The 15,755-nt window shown below is 40.0% G+C and overlaps 2 protein-coding genes and 1 long non-coding RNA gene across 8 annotated transcripts; 2 read left to right on the forward strand and 1 right to left on the reverse strand.

The window, feature by feature from the left end:
* The first annotated feature begins 173 nt into the window (after window positions 1-173).
* Window positions 174-3,610, forward strand: srsf2a (serine and arginine rich splicing factor 2a). 4 transcript variants are annotated; one of them, XM_039788496.1, is made up of 4 exons: window positions 174-735; window positions 1,258-1,585; window positions 1,937-2,620; window positions 3,151-3,610. In XM_039788496.1, the coding sequence occupies exons 1-2, from the start codon at window positions 374-376 to the stop codon at window positions 1,559-1,561; spliced, it is 666 nt and encodes a 221-aa protein (XP_039644430.1). In that variant the 5' UTR covers window positions 174-373; the 3' UTR covers window positions 1,562-1,585; window positions 1,937-2,620; window positions 3,151-3,610. The 4 variants fall into 4 exon arrangements, with proteins under 4 accessions (XP_039644430.1, XP_039644429.1, XP_039644431.1 ...); XM_039788495.1 differs by having other exon boundaries at window positions 175-735; window positions 1,258-2,244; window positions 2,528-2,620; XM_039788497.1 differs by having other exon boundaries at window positions 175-735; window positions 1,258-2,155; window positions 2,528-2,620.
* A 1,332-nt stretch (window positions 3,611-4,942) lies between these two features.
* On the reverse strand, window positions 4,943-5,718 carry LOC120551239. Its single transcript, XR_005637847.1, has 2 exons — window positions 5,249-5,718; window positions 4,943-5,009 (listed from the first exon to the last, which is right to left on the reverse strand). It is a non-coding gene; the product is annotated as an uncharacterized LOC120551239 (long non-coding RNA).
* Window positions 5,719-7,554: 1,836 nt separating this feature from the next.
* On the forward strand, window positions 7,555-13,062 carry LOC120551228. Of its 3 annotated transcripts, none has more exons than XM_039788490.1 (5): window positions 7,555-8,024; window positions 9,674-9,920; window positions 10,054-10,162; window positions 10,938-10,995; window positions 12,683-13,062. In XM_039788490.1, the coding sequence occupies exons 1-4, from the start codon at window positions 7,758-7,760 to the stop codon at window positions 10,969-10,971; spliced, it is 657 nt and encodes a 218-aa protein (XP_039644424.1). In that variant the 5' UTR covers window positions 7,555-7,757; the 3' UTR covers window positions 10,972-10,995; window positions 12,683-13,062. The 3 variants fall into 3 exon arrangements, with proteins under 3 accessions (XP_039644424.1, XP_039644425.1, XP_039644423.1); XM_039788491.1 differs by lacking the exon at window positions 12,683-13,062 and adding an exon at window positions 11,099-12,579; XM_039788489.1 differs by lacking the exon at window positions 10,938-10,995.
* Window positions 13,063-15,755: the final 2,693 nt, after the last annotated feature.

A 15,755-nucleotide genomic window follows, 5' to 3' on the forward strand; every position in this document is an offset into this window, starting at 1 on the left:
AGTATGATATTTGTAATGAAACAAAACGGGGGGGGGGGGCAGAACTGTGCAATATGGCCGTTAAGCGACTCCCTCTCGATAGAGGGCAGTGTGTAACGGTTTATGTGGCGGAAGGTAAACAGTCGAGTAGCCAATCGGAGGAGGCCAACACAGGCGCAAAGAAAGGGGAAAAGGAAGCTTAGTTGCCGCCATTTCACGTGAAAGCAGCGCGGTAGGGATGACGACTAGTGCAAAACAATTAAAAACACCAGCTAGAATTTGAACCAAATTCGCTAATTGGAGATTTATAAACTAACAGTAACCGGTTACTTAACAATAGGGCCTAACGAGTTTCGACTTAACAGTCCGGCTGTCTTGCTAGGAGACGAAAAAAATGAGCTACGGAAGGGCGCCGCCAGACGTTGAGGGTATGACCTCCCTGAAAGTGGACAACCTGACTTACCGAACTTCGCCGGAGACTCTGCGCCGAGTTTTTGAGAAGTACGGCCGTGTGGGAGATGTGTATATCCCCCGAGACAGGTACACCAAGGAGAGCCGCGGGTTCGCCTTCGTGCGGTTCCTCGACAAGCGCGACGCCGAGGACGCCATGGACGCTATGGACGGAGCGCTGCTTGACGGGCGGGAGCTTCGGGTGCAGATGGCCCGCTACGGACGACCTCCGGACTCCATGTACAGCAGGAGAGGCGCTCCGCCACGCAGATACGGAGGCGGGTACGGCGGACGCAGAAGCAGGAGGTAAATGCTGGTGTGACTAGGTTTAGCTGTGGAACTCGTTTACATTTGTTTTGCAATAGAGTGAACAAGCACATGTTGGGGGGGAAAAATAAACTAACTTAATTTGAAATAGTCCTGCTTGTTTTCCTATACATTATTTTGTAACTTAAACCTTTAATAATTGTAGCAACACTTTCAGTTCAACTGTGCATGTGAGTTATAATTTATTCTGAATTGAACTTTATTTTGCATATACTAATATGCTAATATAGTACAGTAGGTTAGGTCTGCAACTAACGATTATTTTCATTATCTAGTAACGTTAACGTTAATCTACAGATTTGTTGTTTTCATCATTTGGTCTATAGAATGATCAAGTATCTATAGTTATTGTTTTTGCTTTACATTGCAGCTACCTCTGTCTGAGCAGTTTTAAAGTCGAGTAGCCATTAAGATACTTTAACTACTTTTTAGATTACATCTGTCAGTTTCTCTTGTTTTGGTTTGCTCTTGCTGTTAAAGTGCTTCTCTCTGTTACCACAGCCGTTCAGGAAGCCCTCGTCGCCGCAGACGTAGCCGCAGCCGCTCCAGGAGCAGAAGCCGTTCCCGATCCAGGAGCCACCACCACTACAGCCGCTCCAGGTCTCACTCTGACTCCAGATCCAGGTCCAAGTCTAAATCCAAGTCCAGGACCCCCAGACGGAGCAAGACAAAGTCTCCCTCCAGGTCTCGGTCCTCCAAGTCAAGGAGTCGAACCCCGCCTTCCAACAGAGGGTCCAAATCCAGGTCCCGCTCCAAATCCAAGAGTAGGCCGAAATCTCCAGAGGACAGCGAGGCAATGACTTAATCCAGACATGGACACAACATGACGGTATTCATGGGAAAGGGTGGATTATATTATTTGCTTCAAATATATGAGATGGCTATCTGTCATCACTTGGGTTATTATTCTGCAGGCTTGGTGCTATCTAACAGTCATTTGCACGCAAGCAACAAAGTCTGCAGAATCCTGAATGTTTTATTTAAAATAAGATTGGGACTGATGTAGTCCACAGTCCTAGTTCTGTGTGTCCTTTACTTTGCGTGTACGTTCAGCAAATCCAAAGCACACACAGACATGAGATTTGGGTTAATGTGACCTAAAATATATTTTAAAATGGGAATGTATGGGAGGGTTCTTCACTCAAAACGTTCACCTAAATGTGGAATTCTTTCCTCCAAGCTGCTGAGTCCTGTTTGCAAAGAGAGGAGGAGGAGGAGGAGATGGGGGTGTGGCAGTGTGAGAGCAGTTAGTGTGTGACCCGCCCATGTGACCTGCCTGTTGCTGAGAGCGATGGCAGTTGCTAAGAAGCAGGTCACCAAGGCAACGGTGGTTGCTATGGAGCAGGTCGTCATGGCGGTGGTTCGGGCTGTCAGTTGGTGTATGAGGTGGTGTGGTGAGGTACGTTCGCGGGAATCACAGGCAGATGCACTGAGCACTGTTCCCACCTGTGCCTGTGGGTTCCTCCGCCTCTCACAAAGGGAACAGAGGTTTGTTTTTCAAATTCGCCCGAGTGTAAGAGTCTTGTTAGAGCTAGTTTTTGGGGTGAGGGGGAGGGGCAAGAATGGTGTGTAAATAGCAAATGTGAAGATTACTAGAAATGTTAGGTATAATACATGAAGATGGATGCCCAGAAAAAAATGCTGTTTGATAAATGTTAGTTTCAGGGGAAAGAAGATCAGACCAGTACTGTATTTAAATAATCCAGGTCAGTTGCAGGAGTTGAGTCATTTTGGTTTGCTCTTCTTAACTCTGTTGTGTCTTTCCTTCCAGATCTCAGATGATTGAGCCTTTGCTGAGGACATCAGGAAGAGTCTCACATTGAGCAAGTGGACTCCACTATTACCACTGAATGCAGACTGAAAGGTTATTGGAGTTTGGTCTAAAATGTTTTAAATTTGACTTAAGTTAACATAAACAAATTCTGTGACTTTGATGTGATCATTGTTTGTAAAGCTTGAGCTTTCTGAAAAGAATTTGTTAGATTTTTTTTTTCTCAATTAAATTGGGTTTTTTATACTTTTGATTACATGTGTACTTTTTTTTTTTTTTTTTTAATTACCATAGATTTATTTTAATAAAATCCCTTGTTTAACACTTTCTAGATGGATATGAGTTTTATTTGCAGGGTGTCATGTTGGATGTTCAAAGCCTTGACAGCTATGTTATACCACTCTTTTTTTTTTTTTTTTTTTTTTTTTTTTGTCTTTTGAAAAATGCCCTACTGTTTAGTGACATAAAAGCAAAACCTTAATATCGCTATGCCAATTCATTTGTAATTTGCTAATCCGGCAGCATACATTTTCTTTTCTGTCGTCAAATCTCTATTTTCTGTCTGGTTAAAGTTGCTTTCCTATGACTCTAACCCTCTTTCTTGTGTATCTTTTGTGCACTAGGCGCAGTTGTGTAGCAGTTGAGTAATGCTGGTTAGCTGTTAAGATGCGGTGCGGTGCGGTGGTGACATGGTGTGGCGTGTTGCGGTGCTGAGTGCCCGGCCCTGTTCCGGGGCTCGACCCTCCGCTGCCGTTTGCTGGTTTGTAAGCTCACAGGTGTGGCAGATCATCCATCCTCTCCTGTCTTGTGACCTCTCCTTCCCTCCATGTGCTATACAGATTATTTCCTCCTTTCTTTTTCTCTGTATTCTCCCTCCTCTTCTCCTCTGTGGTTTATCCACTTTTGAAAACTGGTTTGCTTGCTTTTTTGAAATTGGGTCCAGTGAAGAGTTTAAAGGGCAGTCCAGGCTGCCTAATGAATGATTTTTTTTTTGTGTGTGTATTTCATTCCTCTGTGAACCTCTCAAATGTCTTGTAATTGCTTTAGGTGAATGCTAATAAACATCTTTGTTGTTCAAGTCAAGTTTTGAATCTTTTTTGGTCTTATACACAACAATTAACAGTGGCAGTGAAATTCTTGTTCTCGGACTCCCTCCAACAATGCTTTTAAATGATGTATAAAAGAAGAAATGTGCAGTAAAACTGACGTGACTTATTTTTCTAAATATGCCATTGTCATGCTACATTATAGCATGTATCGTCACATAACTGTCTCGTGGCAAATGTTTGGTAAACGTTATATAGCTTTATTAAGTCTGAAAGATTTTTTTATATTATTTTGGATTTAAAAAATTCTAACAATAATAAACTTTTTGTGGAAAAATCATGGTGCAATCAAAATATTCCAAGTAGAGACTTGGAATAGATGGAGCCTCGAGATCAGGCGATTTCGGCTGTCAATATTGATTTTTTTTGAGTGAAAATTTCCACAATCCATATTGAATCTGGGGCCCTGGTGCTTTTTCCTGGTTGGTGATCCAGCCAGTAATAAGTATACATGTGTTTTTTTTTTATTGTGATATCAACTAGACTTGTAACTTGTAAACTTGTATTTAAAAGAAGACTGTTTTAGCCTACACAAGAGTTAAGTCTGATGTATAACAGTAATATCAGTTTGTTGAATGAACAATCAGATAGAAAGATGCATTTAGTAGTTCAGTGGAGCTTGTTAGAGCTGAGAGGAAGACGTAAAGACACTGTTTACATGTTTTTCGGATTAAAAATAAATGTGGTTGAATCAGTATTTTCATGGTATACAGTTAAAATTATTTGCTTAGCAGTACAAACAAGAATCATAAGTACAACAGTCAGGAATCAGAAAACTACAATAAAAAAATATATTGAAATAGATTGCCTTTAAAAAGTGTGCAAAATATTGACCGACGAATGTGCAATATGATATTGATGTCAACCATATCACTGAAGACTAATTGGACATTAAATCTACAGCTTTCTGGCTCTCAGATGTGTATTGTCCAAATGAAATCCTGGTGCAGACTGATTGGAAGGTGCGTCCTCGGTGAGAACAACTCACTCCTGCACCGACTGTGTACAGCCCCTCATAAAAGTCTTGTCGCTTATCTAAGTTGTAGGAACAACAATAACTTGACTTGTAGTTGATCAATTGGAATCAGAAATGACTTAAATGAAAGGCAACGGCTTCTGGATTATGCTTATACCAAAATAAAGTCTTATATCATTCATTGAGTTTTATCATTGAATTAGGACAGAAAGGTCAGATTTGGCTTGTACAAAAAAAGTCTTGAAGAAGAACTCCAGCACACTTATTCTGTCCTAGCAGTTGTGTCCTAACAATGCTTAGGCAGATAGCGAACAAGGAAATGAATGAAGCTGGTTTGACGTCTTCTTAAGTTGGAGATTTATTGAAGAGTTCGTTCCAAGCAGTTTTCTTTTTTGTAAAACTAAGGAATACAAACAAAAATATAATTACTAAATAGCCAAATATTTCTTTCACATTTTCATACACGCACATATTAGCCTGTGCATACACACGCAGCTAGCGCTAGCATAACTTACACAAGGAAAAAGAATGAGCTATGCTAACATGAAATTACATGTTAATAACTATTATATTATTGCATACATATTCACATAAGTGTTAATTATGATATCTGCATACAACAACCAAAAGAACACTTACGGACGTACTACTCCAAGGATCCGACATGTAGCCTATAGAACAGCCGTACAGCAGTATTTCACCATTTGACACGTGTGGGAACCATACAGTCTATGGTGGGAACTAGACTCATCCACTAGTTAACAACAGTAACGTCACAAAATGCACTACCCATTTTCGCCACTAGGCGACACTCTCGCACCAACAATGATGCACAACAGCCTAACAAAACAGGCTCAGAATACTTAAATTGACATTTACATTTCTCGACCAGGACAACAACAGACCTTCATGTGAAGTGCAACCTGACCTCTCACAATATGCCAAAGATTCAACCACAGACCAAGGTGTCCTGAAGACCAAGTCTGCTGCTGAGGTGGCATACATCTTCAATGTATCCAAACGTCAAGTGGAGAGGATAAGAAAAAGATTTGAAGTAACTGATGAAGTTCATGACAAGCCCAGGTAAGACAGACCCCGTAACACAACTGTTCGAGAGGACCATTTGTTGCTTCGACAGTCCAGGGCCAGCCCTTTTTCACCTGCAGCAGAGCTACATGAGAATGGTCACCAGAAACCCCTGTATCTATAAGAACAGTGTCGAATTCTTTCACGCTGGTGCCTCCATGGCCGAATTAGTGCTCACAAACCAGCATTAAACAGAAGACAACTTAAGAAGTTGTGTTGCATTTGCAAAGGCCCACAGCTTGGTGAAAGGATGGACAGTGGAAAAGTGGCAGAAGGTTGATTTTTCTGATGAATCATCCATTGAACTTTATCCCAATTGCAGCAAATACTGCAGAAGACCTGTTGGAACCTGCATGGACCCAAGATTCACCCAGAAAACAGTTTGGTGGAGGAAAAATCATGGTTTGGGGTTATATCCAGTATGGCGGTGTGCGAGAGATCTGCAGAGTGGATGAAGTATCAACAAATTCTTGCTGCCCATTACATTCCAAACCACAAGAGAGGGCAAATTCTTCAGCAGGATGGTGCTCCTTGTCATACTTAAGCCTCCACATCAAAGTTCCTCAAAGCGAAGAAGGTTAAGGTGGTCCAGGATTGGCCAGCCCAGTCACCAGACATGAACATTATTGAGCAAGTCTGGGGTAAGATGAAGGAGGAGGCTTGGAAGATGAAACCAAAGAATCTTGATGAACTCTGGGAGTCCTGCAAGACTGCTTTCTTTGCTATTCCAGATGACTTTATTAAAGGTCCCATGACATGGTGCTCTTTGGATGCTTTTATATAGACCTTAGTGGTCCCCTAATACTGTATCTGAAGTCTCTTTCCCATAATTCAGCCTTGGTGCAGAATTACAGCCACTAGCCAGTCCCACAATGAGCTTTCCTTAGGATGTGTCATTTCTGTGTCTGTGGCTATTGAGGAGGAGAGAGTGGGGGTGTGGCCTTGACCAACTGCCACTTTGCTCGTTTGAAAGCCATGATGTCTCTCTCTCATGGGTGGGCCAAATTCTCTGGGGGGGCAAAGCAGAGAAAGGGGAGGTAACCTTGCTCCTTATGACCTCATAAGGAGCAAGATTCCAGATCGGCCCATCTGAGCTTTCATTTTCTCAAAGGCAGAGCAGGATACCCAGGGCTCGGTTTACACCTATTTATTACCCATTTCTAGCCACTGGGGGACCATAGGCAGGCTGAGGGAACTCATATTAATGTTAAAAAACCTCATAAAGTGACATTTCCATGCCATGGGACCTTTAATAATTTATTTGAGTCATTGCCGAGAGTATGTAGTCCTCCAAACTCATTTTCTTTTTCCCAAGGCACCATGACTTTACAGATGCTCTGACATTATTGTAGCATGTTTGTGTATTAAAAATAAAGTAGGCTATAATTTCTACCATACATTACTGTATTTTTGTATGCGACAAGACTTTTGTCCAAGCCAAATCTTACCTTTCTGTCCTAATTCAATTATAAAACTCAATGAATGATACAAGACTTTATTTTGGTATAATACGGTAAGCATAATCCAGAAGCCATTGCCTTTCATATAAACCATTTCGGATTCCAATTGATCAACTACAAGTCAAGTTATTATTTGTTGTTCCTACAACTTAGATAAGTGACAAGACTTTTGTCAGGGGCTGTAAACCCTGCTTGACTTTAATAGCCTGCACCCAGTACACTTGTCCTGTCACAAACTATTTCAATCTCCCGTTCTGCGCGGTAGGCCTACACTCACCTCTGAAGGGATTAACGGCGAAAGTAGAGAGCCGAGCACGTTGCAACGTGCCGTGCCAGCCCACCTGATTCGCCCGGCGGTGTGGGGATATAAACGCCGGGAGGGGGGAGGCGGGACCGGAGGATGTGACGTCATGGTCGTAGAGGAGATTGTAGGCTACCATATCCCGTAATGCTGCTCGTTAACGTAGATGTTTGGTGAGGCTTATTACAAGCTGCGGGGATGGCCAACTGTGAGTGAATGCAGCCGCCTCAGGTGAACAGAAAGCGGGATAGAGACAGTCACAATACAGGCCTAAACACACCATCCACCGAGCTCCACAAATATGGATCTAACTTTTGTATTATCCGCTGTTATCTTCACTCTTCTCGCGATTGTGGTCGCAACGTCGCTATTTAACGTCTCGTCGCCTACAGTCGACTTTGCAAGTTATTTCGGAAACAGAGGAGACGGTGCAGCCGGGGGATTAGATCAAACGAAGCAGAATGGCTATTTACCGGACAAGAAGAAGAAGAAGAAGGAGGAGGATGACTGGTGTGAGATCAGCGGGAGCACGCATGATCACTGGGATGTAGTGAAATCTGTGCTTTCAGTAAGTTGTCTGTCTTCGGCCTGTCATGGGAAAGCTCTGCTTGTTTGTTTTGTTTTGCATTTTATTATGTTATTCTCTCCTAATCTGTTTTCCTCCCAGTCAGATGCAGTTTACAAGTCCATTCAGAGGTGGAAGAAGCACTCAAATCGTCTATTTAAGTAAAAGTAGCAATAATGAAAATAAAAATGAGAAATTAAAAATTAGCCTATAAATTGAATTAACTGCATTGTGATGTAATCAGGTATTACAATCAAAAGAAAAAGGCAAGAAAGATATTTAATGGAAACCCTGAATATGCACAAGAAGATACATTTCATGGAGTAACAAGTAGCTAGCCTACACACTAAAAAAATACTCAAGAGAAGTAGCTTACCTTTACCTCTAAATAGCACTTAAGCAGATCTTTAAGTCAAAGTAGCACTACCGCATTACATTAATTACAAGTAAAAGTACTGCAGTAAGAAGTGTTATCAGTAAGATTTACTTAAAAAGTAATAATTTTTCTGTAGGCTATTGCTTTATTACATTATTGGAGTACACTAATGCATTAATATGTTAAGTAGAATTGTAACATTGTACCAGGTCCAGATGAAGCTAAGCTTGTTTTATAGACTGCAGTAGTTAAATGCATTCTACTTTATAATCATATGTTTTGAATGTCTGAAGCGTCCGCGGTTAGTTGATTAATTGATAAGTCCATCGACAGGAATTTAATCGGCTAGAATTTTGATAATAGTTAAAGTAATTTTTGTATTTTAAGTGTTTTGGTTTTGGAGTGTTGATCAGAAGAAAGAAGACATTTTGAAGATGTCACATTGGATTCTGGGAAACTAGGATTTGCTATAATTCTGTAATCCAAAGATTATTCTATTAATCAAGAGAATAATCAGATTTTTCAATAATGATAATAATTAGCTAGTTAGCTGCAGCCCTGTTCATGTCAAATCAATGTAGTAAAGTAGGCTACAAATTACGTTTCCATGTAAAATGTATTGAGTAGAAGTGTGAAGTAGCATAAAATGGATAAACACAGTACACAGCGCAATATTCATGTCGCTTAAATGTGGCTGATTTCCACCTATGCAGACATTTCTAGCAGACGATATCCCACCCACCTTGCCGTGCACAAAAATAAAGGGCACTGGGGGCAGAGTGGGCAACAAGTAGGAGGACTTCAACAACATGAACTGGCCGTAACTGTCTTTTGTTGTGTCTTTTAGCCTAAATTGGTATCAATAAATAGAAAGAAGCAACATGACTTTACTCAAAACACCTCTCAGGTAGCTGTCAGGACCCTTCCTGACCTGTTTTTAGCCTCTAAAATGCCTGTTGAGGATATCTGGATGTAGAGAGGTCAAAGGACAGGGAGAGAGATGTCAAATCAGCACCCAAGGGAGCAAAGTATGAAACGATAACCTGACACCTGCGCCAAGTGTAGGCCAAGACAGCATCCAGGAGAGGTGAGGAACACAGGTAACACAAGGAGTGATTTGTTTGGTGCTAAATATCTATACAGCAGTTTATAATCTGGGCCGGCCTACAAGGACGTACACATATTTCAGACGTTAAAAAATTATATTAATTGCTTAAGTTGTACGGGGAAAATTATGATTTGATGCCCCTCATCTGATCCCTTAATTCTCTGACAGGAGGAGGCAAATCCCCACCCTCACACTGAAGAACTGGCAACACCAGTTGAGCACTCCTCCTCCACATCCAGCCTGTGCGTCCCCAGGCCTGGATGTAGGCATATGAGTTTAGAGGTAGACTCGGCATCCAAGGCCTCGTCGGGGGCGAGCCGTAGGTCATTCATTGGGCTCTCTGATAAGGAGCTCCTAAAGTGTGCTTTCTCATACCCCCAGACTGAAGGAGCCACAGAGAGCCCAGGGATCAACGGTGAGCACTTTTACCCACTTTGAAAAAGCTGTTATTTAAACATTGAAATATATACCACTTTTGTTTGTTTTGTTTTTTTTCAAAATAAAGGTTAAGTGTAGATTTCTTATCAAAGTTTATTCTGTTTTATCAGATAACGAGGAATCAAATGCAAATGATTCCTTGAAGTACGTCCCTGGAAAGGCGCGATCCCACCACTTGCAAATGATGATGTCAGCAGATGAGCTGGAGGAGGAGCAGAGGTCAGTGAAAACTACAAATATGGGTACCGTTTTCTGACAAGGCACCTTTCATAAAGTGTTTGTAAGCTGTTAATAAGAACGATTAATTTGGGAATAACCCCTCCAATTGACCCTTCTAATAGCTGAGAGGCCTTCCTGATGAATAAAAAAAAACTAAAGACAACCTGGCAACCCAAAAGGTGTTGTTATTAATAGCTTATAACTGATCTAAAAAACATTAGTTAACAATGTATTAACCATTAATAAATTCATTTAAAGGGTGCCTTATGAAAAAGTACCCAAATATTTCACATATAAATTAGTAAATTCACAGAGTTGGACACCTTAACTCTGTTCTCCCAAAATACTCCAAAACAGAACAAAAATGCCGAGGCAAAAGATTATTTGCCAAAGTATTACTGAAAACCGAATAGATAATGTTTTCGTTCAACATTTACATAAAGTTCCCTTGTTTCCACGTAGCAGTGCTTCCCTCAGTCCAGTGTTGACTCGATTTCTTCAGCCCTCTAATCTCCCCTACACTGTCTTCACGTGTTTGTGTGTTGTTGGTGGTTCACTCCACATTTAGGTGCTGTATCAGCCCTCCTTTTTAGGCTAGACTGAGTAAGGCGAGATTGAGTCTCTGCCAGGCATTAGCTGAAGGATGAATGACATGAGACTTAAAGATTTAAAGAAACCACACGACGCGTACGGTGGCTGCTGGGGAGAAAAAATAGAAAACAGAGGAGCACTCACCGACATAATGTATCTGCATTCCCTGCTCTTATCATTGCAGGATACACTCCAGCACAGACTTTAACTGTCTGTAAGCCTGAAAAAGGAGCAAATATGTGGTAAAGTATGAGTTATTCTCACCCGTTTATTGCAGGGGAGTCACTTTCTGGCCATTGTGTGAAAAACTATAATGCCGTTTTTCAGGCTAATTTGCATTCTCAGTTTGCAGTGATTTTTGGCCTCGTCATCTCTTTTCCTCAAGTGGCCATGAAGCGACCGACACATCCCACTTACCCACCTCCCACTGCCCCATCATTCCACATTGTTCAGCGTGTGATTCTCAGGCGTCGCAGCAGGTGTTGATTGTGTGTCCAGTCGTCACCTCTGACAGAAGAGTGTTAGTTAATCCTCTCAGGACTCTTCTCTGTTGTGCCACAAGGAGACACTGTGACTTGTGCTGACATGGCAGTCACTTCCAAAACTATTCAATCACACTGGAATAGAGAGGGTGAGGGTAAAATTGGGCATTTGTGCTTTGATATGAGTAATACATCTTGTAATATGTGATTTCAGGAGGACAGACAACTGGGGGAATATTCATGTCAGAGTATTTTACAATAGCAGCACTGATAGAGGACCTGCTTGCCTTGTATTTAATGTATTTAATTTGGCTAATGTGTTACCAATAATTAAAATAAATAAAACGTTTTTAAATACTGGAAAAGACCTTTCACTCACATCAAGTTAATGATGGTCATGTAGCTTATCTTTATCAGCATTCCTTGCTGTGAATGTGAATGATTCACTTTTAATTGTCAAGTAAGGCTAGATAAGCCCTTATTGATCCCCAAAAGGGATATTCAGAAGTTGCATTAGCACAAAAACAGAAATAAATGCAGATAAATAGAGAAAGTAAAAAAATAAATACGAGGTTTATAAAACTAAGATGTATTTGATGTAAAAATATAAACTATACAAAGGAAATTAAAGACGAAATACCAAGACAAAAGTGTTTGTGAAATTGTGAAATTTGCAGAGAAGTATTTTATTTAAATTTTTCAATATTCCCATTTGTCCACTGGGGGTCGTGCTGTCCTAGTAGCAGGGTCCATGCTGAATACACTATTTTAGATCCCACATGCTTACATACATACACACTGTCAAGCGTAGGCTACGGTTTGTGCAGGAGTCGCCGGCGTAAATGTCTTTGTCAAAAAGGAGAAAAATAGACAGAGTGTTGTAAAACAAGAGTGACCACTTCCTATTACATCAGAGTTAAATGGGACCAGTGTTCTTGGTGTGTTATTTAGTGAGTTTTGGAGGTGCTGCAAGACTGGAAGTATTTTGAGACTGTTGGACAGAGCCAGGCTAGCTATTTCCAGTCTTTATGCTAAGCTAAGCTAAATGGCTGCTGGTAGTAGCTTAATGTACCGTACAGACAGGAGAGTGGTATCATTCTTTTCATCTAACTCTCTGCCAGAAAGCGATGAAGCATGTTTCCCAAAATGTCAAACTATTCCTTTAAAATCTCTATTGTATTATATGTATTTATTTGGTTCATCCTTGTATATTGAATATGTACCTACTTAGTTTATCTTTTGACATTTTGTTTACAATTGGAAAAGCTCAGTACTAACTAGTAATTACAAGAGCTGACTTTCCCTAATGGACGCTGGGTGGAGCTCAGATTTGTGTTTTTTTTTCCAGCTTTGTTTACATATATTTACGGTACCGGTGCTGTCTGTTATTACGATTTTTGGGGTTCTTTTACCACTCAATATTTGTTTGATATATTTGTCTTCCCAGGGTGCAACGTGAGCAGCTGGCAGCCATCTTCCAGCTGCTGAAAGACAACCAGGAGACGTTTGGGGAGGTATCCGAGGGAGAAATGGAGGAGCAGCTCAGACTCTACTCCATCTGAGACGCCTCTTCGTGTTTTTAGGATCATCCCTTTAAAGGCGTGAACGCTAAAGGACTACTCCAGTATACCAAATATTTCAATAAACTTGTTCACAGTATTCGACTGAAGCTGTGCAGTCCACTCAACAACCACTCATTTGTTTTTCATATGATGTACTTGTTTTATTATGTTGTTATATTGCTGTAGCATCCACCTGTCAGCCACATGAAGAATAAAGCATAACAGCATTTTAGCTACCCATAAGTAAATAAAATGGATAATGGACTTTTGTTTCTATTAGTTTTATATTTATATAAATATTTATTCATTTCTTACAATACTTTTTTAAATTCAATATTCTGTAACTGGTACAAACGGGGTCCAAAATTAGCACCATCTACTAGCAAAATGCTGGTAAAGTATGCAAGTAGCTGGTAGATTTGATTCACTCACCAGCCAAAAAAACATTGGTAATCTATTGAGTGGCTGGTAAAATTTGAACATTCACTAGCCATTTGGCTGGTGGACAAAAAAGTTTATTTTGAACCCTGGGTACAAATCCTGTTAAGTTGTTTTTGCATATCTTCCCCTGTGTGTGGGTGTGGGTGTCGGTGTGGGTGGGTGGGTGTGTGTGTGTGCGCACATGCGTGTGTGGGTGAGTGTGTCATTAACATGTAAGCAGCAATTAAATAAGTAAGTAAAAAGATAGTGAGGTAAAAAGTGCAATATTTCCTTCTGGACTGCAGTGAAGTATAAAGTATCTGGAATTACTGAGGTAAAGTACAGTTCTACTTTTTCAGCACTGGTGCCATTTGGTCAAATATGAAGTTAGTGGGTTTTTTACACATTTTTGCAGACTGACATTTTATTTCTATGATCCCACACTTTTATCATATTTTTAATTCACAACTCACTACATAGATGGGTTTCTGGGCAAAGTCATTGTGAGATGTGCGCGGCTGTGAGATTGTGGGGGATAAAAAAAAGAAAAAAAACTCCCTTTCAATTGTGCAGAATTAGCTTTTTAGATAGCAGACAGCTATCATAAAACATTTAAATATATATTCTGTTTTATGGTATATCTTTTTTTTATACTTTTTTTATCGTGACATTCATATTACAATCATACAGTTAACATATCAGAATTGACACGATGTATTTTTTTCCCCCTTCCCTTTCCCCCCTCCCTTCCCCTCCTTCACACCCAGTGGGGAGGAAAAAAAAAATAAAACGTTTACAATGAAGTAAAAAAGAAAAAACATAAAAATAGATAATTAACAGAAGGAAATATACTGTATATGTCTACACACACTCATACACACCTACTTACATATATATACATACACTCCCAGACGTACATCATATATGCACCCATATATTCATATATACCCACGCATATGCATACATACATACATCCCTATACATGTTTACATACAGATTTCCATATGGTTGCATCATATGTCACAGAGATTACATCCATGCCTCCTCTAATTACACAAGTCCAAATTCATGCTTGGTTTTTGTTTTTCAATGCATTTGGTTAGCATATGCGAACCATCTCTTCTTGAATAACTTCATTTTACCTCTCATCTTGCGTTATTTCATTTTTTCTAGTTTTCTACAACCTCAATCCATTTATCTAACCTGGGTGGATCAGTTTTTTTCTAACCTCGAGTTATTAATGGCAGTTATTCTCAACACCCAGAAGATATAATAATTTTCTTTGTTTAAACCTTTCGGCTGTATGCCAAGCATGACATGTAATTTGTAAGTTCAAAATTAATATTTTGACCACAGATTTGCTTCATGAATTCCAACACATTAACCCAATATGGCTGGATTTTTGACGATGTATAGAGGACGTGAACCAGGTCAACTTTGCATTCACCACACTCTCTCCAACAGTATTGTATTTGGTTTGTATATTTACCAATTTTCAGGGCTGTTAAAAAAAATCTAACCAATAGTTTCCACGCATATTCCTGCCAATAGGGGGACTTTACATAACAGAAAACATTTTTACATGCCTTACTCCACTCCTCTTCAGTCACTGTTATTCCAATATCTTTCTCCCAAGAGTTTAAAGTATTATTAATTTGATTAATCGAAAATGCAAACACAAGCTTTTTGTGGAACTTCAATGGGGAATAAAGAATAAAGTAATTCATTTTTTTCATTTAGGCGATTCATTTTTCATAGTGAAAGGTGCCGGATCCAATAAAAAAGGTTCCTACTGTTAGCTACTAACAGTAGCTATAGATGGCATGTGGACATGTTTAATAACTTACAGTGTCGCAGGTATGCAGAGCCAGGAAGAGAGTGAATGCCCCATTGCTTGGTCTGACTAATGCCCAGTATGAAGCATTTAGATTAGGAGACTTTAAGAACCTGTGGGCAATGAACAGTGTCAAGTGAACATACATTAAAAAGCATTCTACAAATAAAGTTATAATTGTAATTATAAACCATTAAAAGTAAAATATTTTGGTATGACTGTGAGCAGAGGTTGACCTGTTTCGAATGTATCTCAGGAAGTCCTGGTGCAGAACATAGAAGCGAGTCTCATTGTAGTGCCCAGCATAGTACGTCCGTGGCCTACAGGGTTAAAACACATGACGGAATGATGCAAAGCTAGCGTTCTTGTCTGTACAATGCAGTTAATTATCTCTGCTGGAAACTGAGGCAAAATTGGAGCAAGAAGGCACCTCAAGTTACATTTTGCTCTTGGTAATGAGTTTTGCTTCTAAATTGGCAGATTAAATTGCCCTACTTTTGAAAGGGAGTTTGGTGACTTTCTGCCTGAGCCACAATGGAGCGTATAGTGTATATTGTGAGTGTTTAACATGACTTGTTAACTCCATAAAATGTACTAACTGATGCCTGATTTCCTTCTTTCACTAATTTAGGAATTTGTGAGTAAAATTACTTTCAAAATAAATGTTTACCTGCCTCAGATATGAGACTCTTTCCATAAACATG

This window comes from Perca fluviatilis, chromosome 21 (genome assembly GCF_010015445.1).
Source record: "Perca fluviatilis chromosome 21, GENO_Pfluv_1.0, whole genome shotgun sequence".
NCBI classification, from domain to species: Eukaryota; Metazoa; Chordata; class Actinopteri; order Perciformes; family Percidae; genus Perca; species Perca fluviatilis.

Excerpts from the sequence above, each read along its gene's own strand:
- srsf2a (XM_039788496.1), top strand. The coding sequence starts at position 374 with ATGAGCTACGGAAGGGCGCCGCCAGACGTTGAGGGTATGACCTCCCTG. Across the intron at positions 736-1,257 it reads GGCGGACGCAGAAGCAGGAG|CCGTTCAGGAAGCCCTCGTC; the intron begins GTAAATGCTGGT and ends CTGTTACCACAG.
- LOC120551228 (XM_039788489.1), top strand. The coding sequence starts at position 7,758 with ATGGATCTAACTTTTGTATTATCCGCTGTTATCTTCACTCTTCTCGCG. Across the intron at positions 8,025-9,673 it reads TAGTGAAATCTGTGCTTTCA|GAGGAGGCAAATCCCCACCC; the intron begins GTAAGTTGTCTG and ends ATTCTCTGACAG. Across the intron at positions 10,163-12,682 it reads GAGCTGGAGGAGGAGCAGAG|GGTGCAACGTGAGCAGCTGG; the intron begins GTCAGTGAAAAC and ends TTGTCTTCCCAG.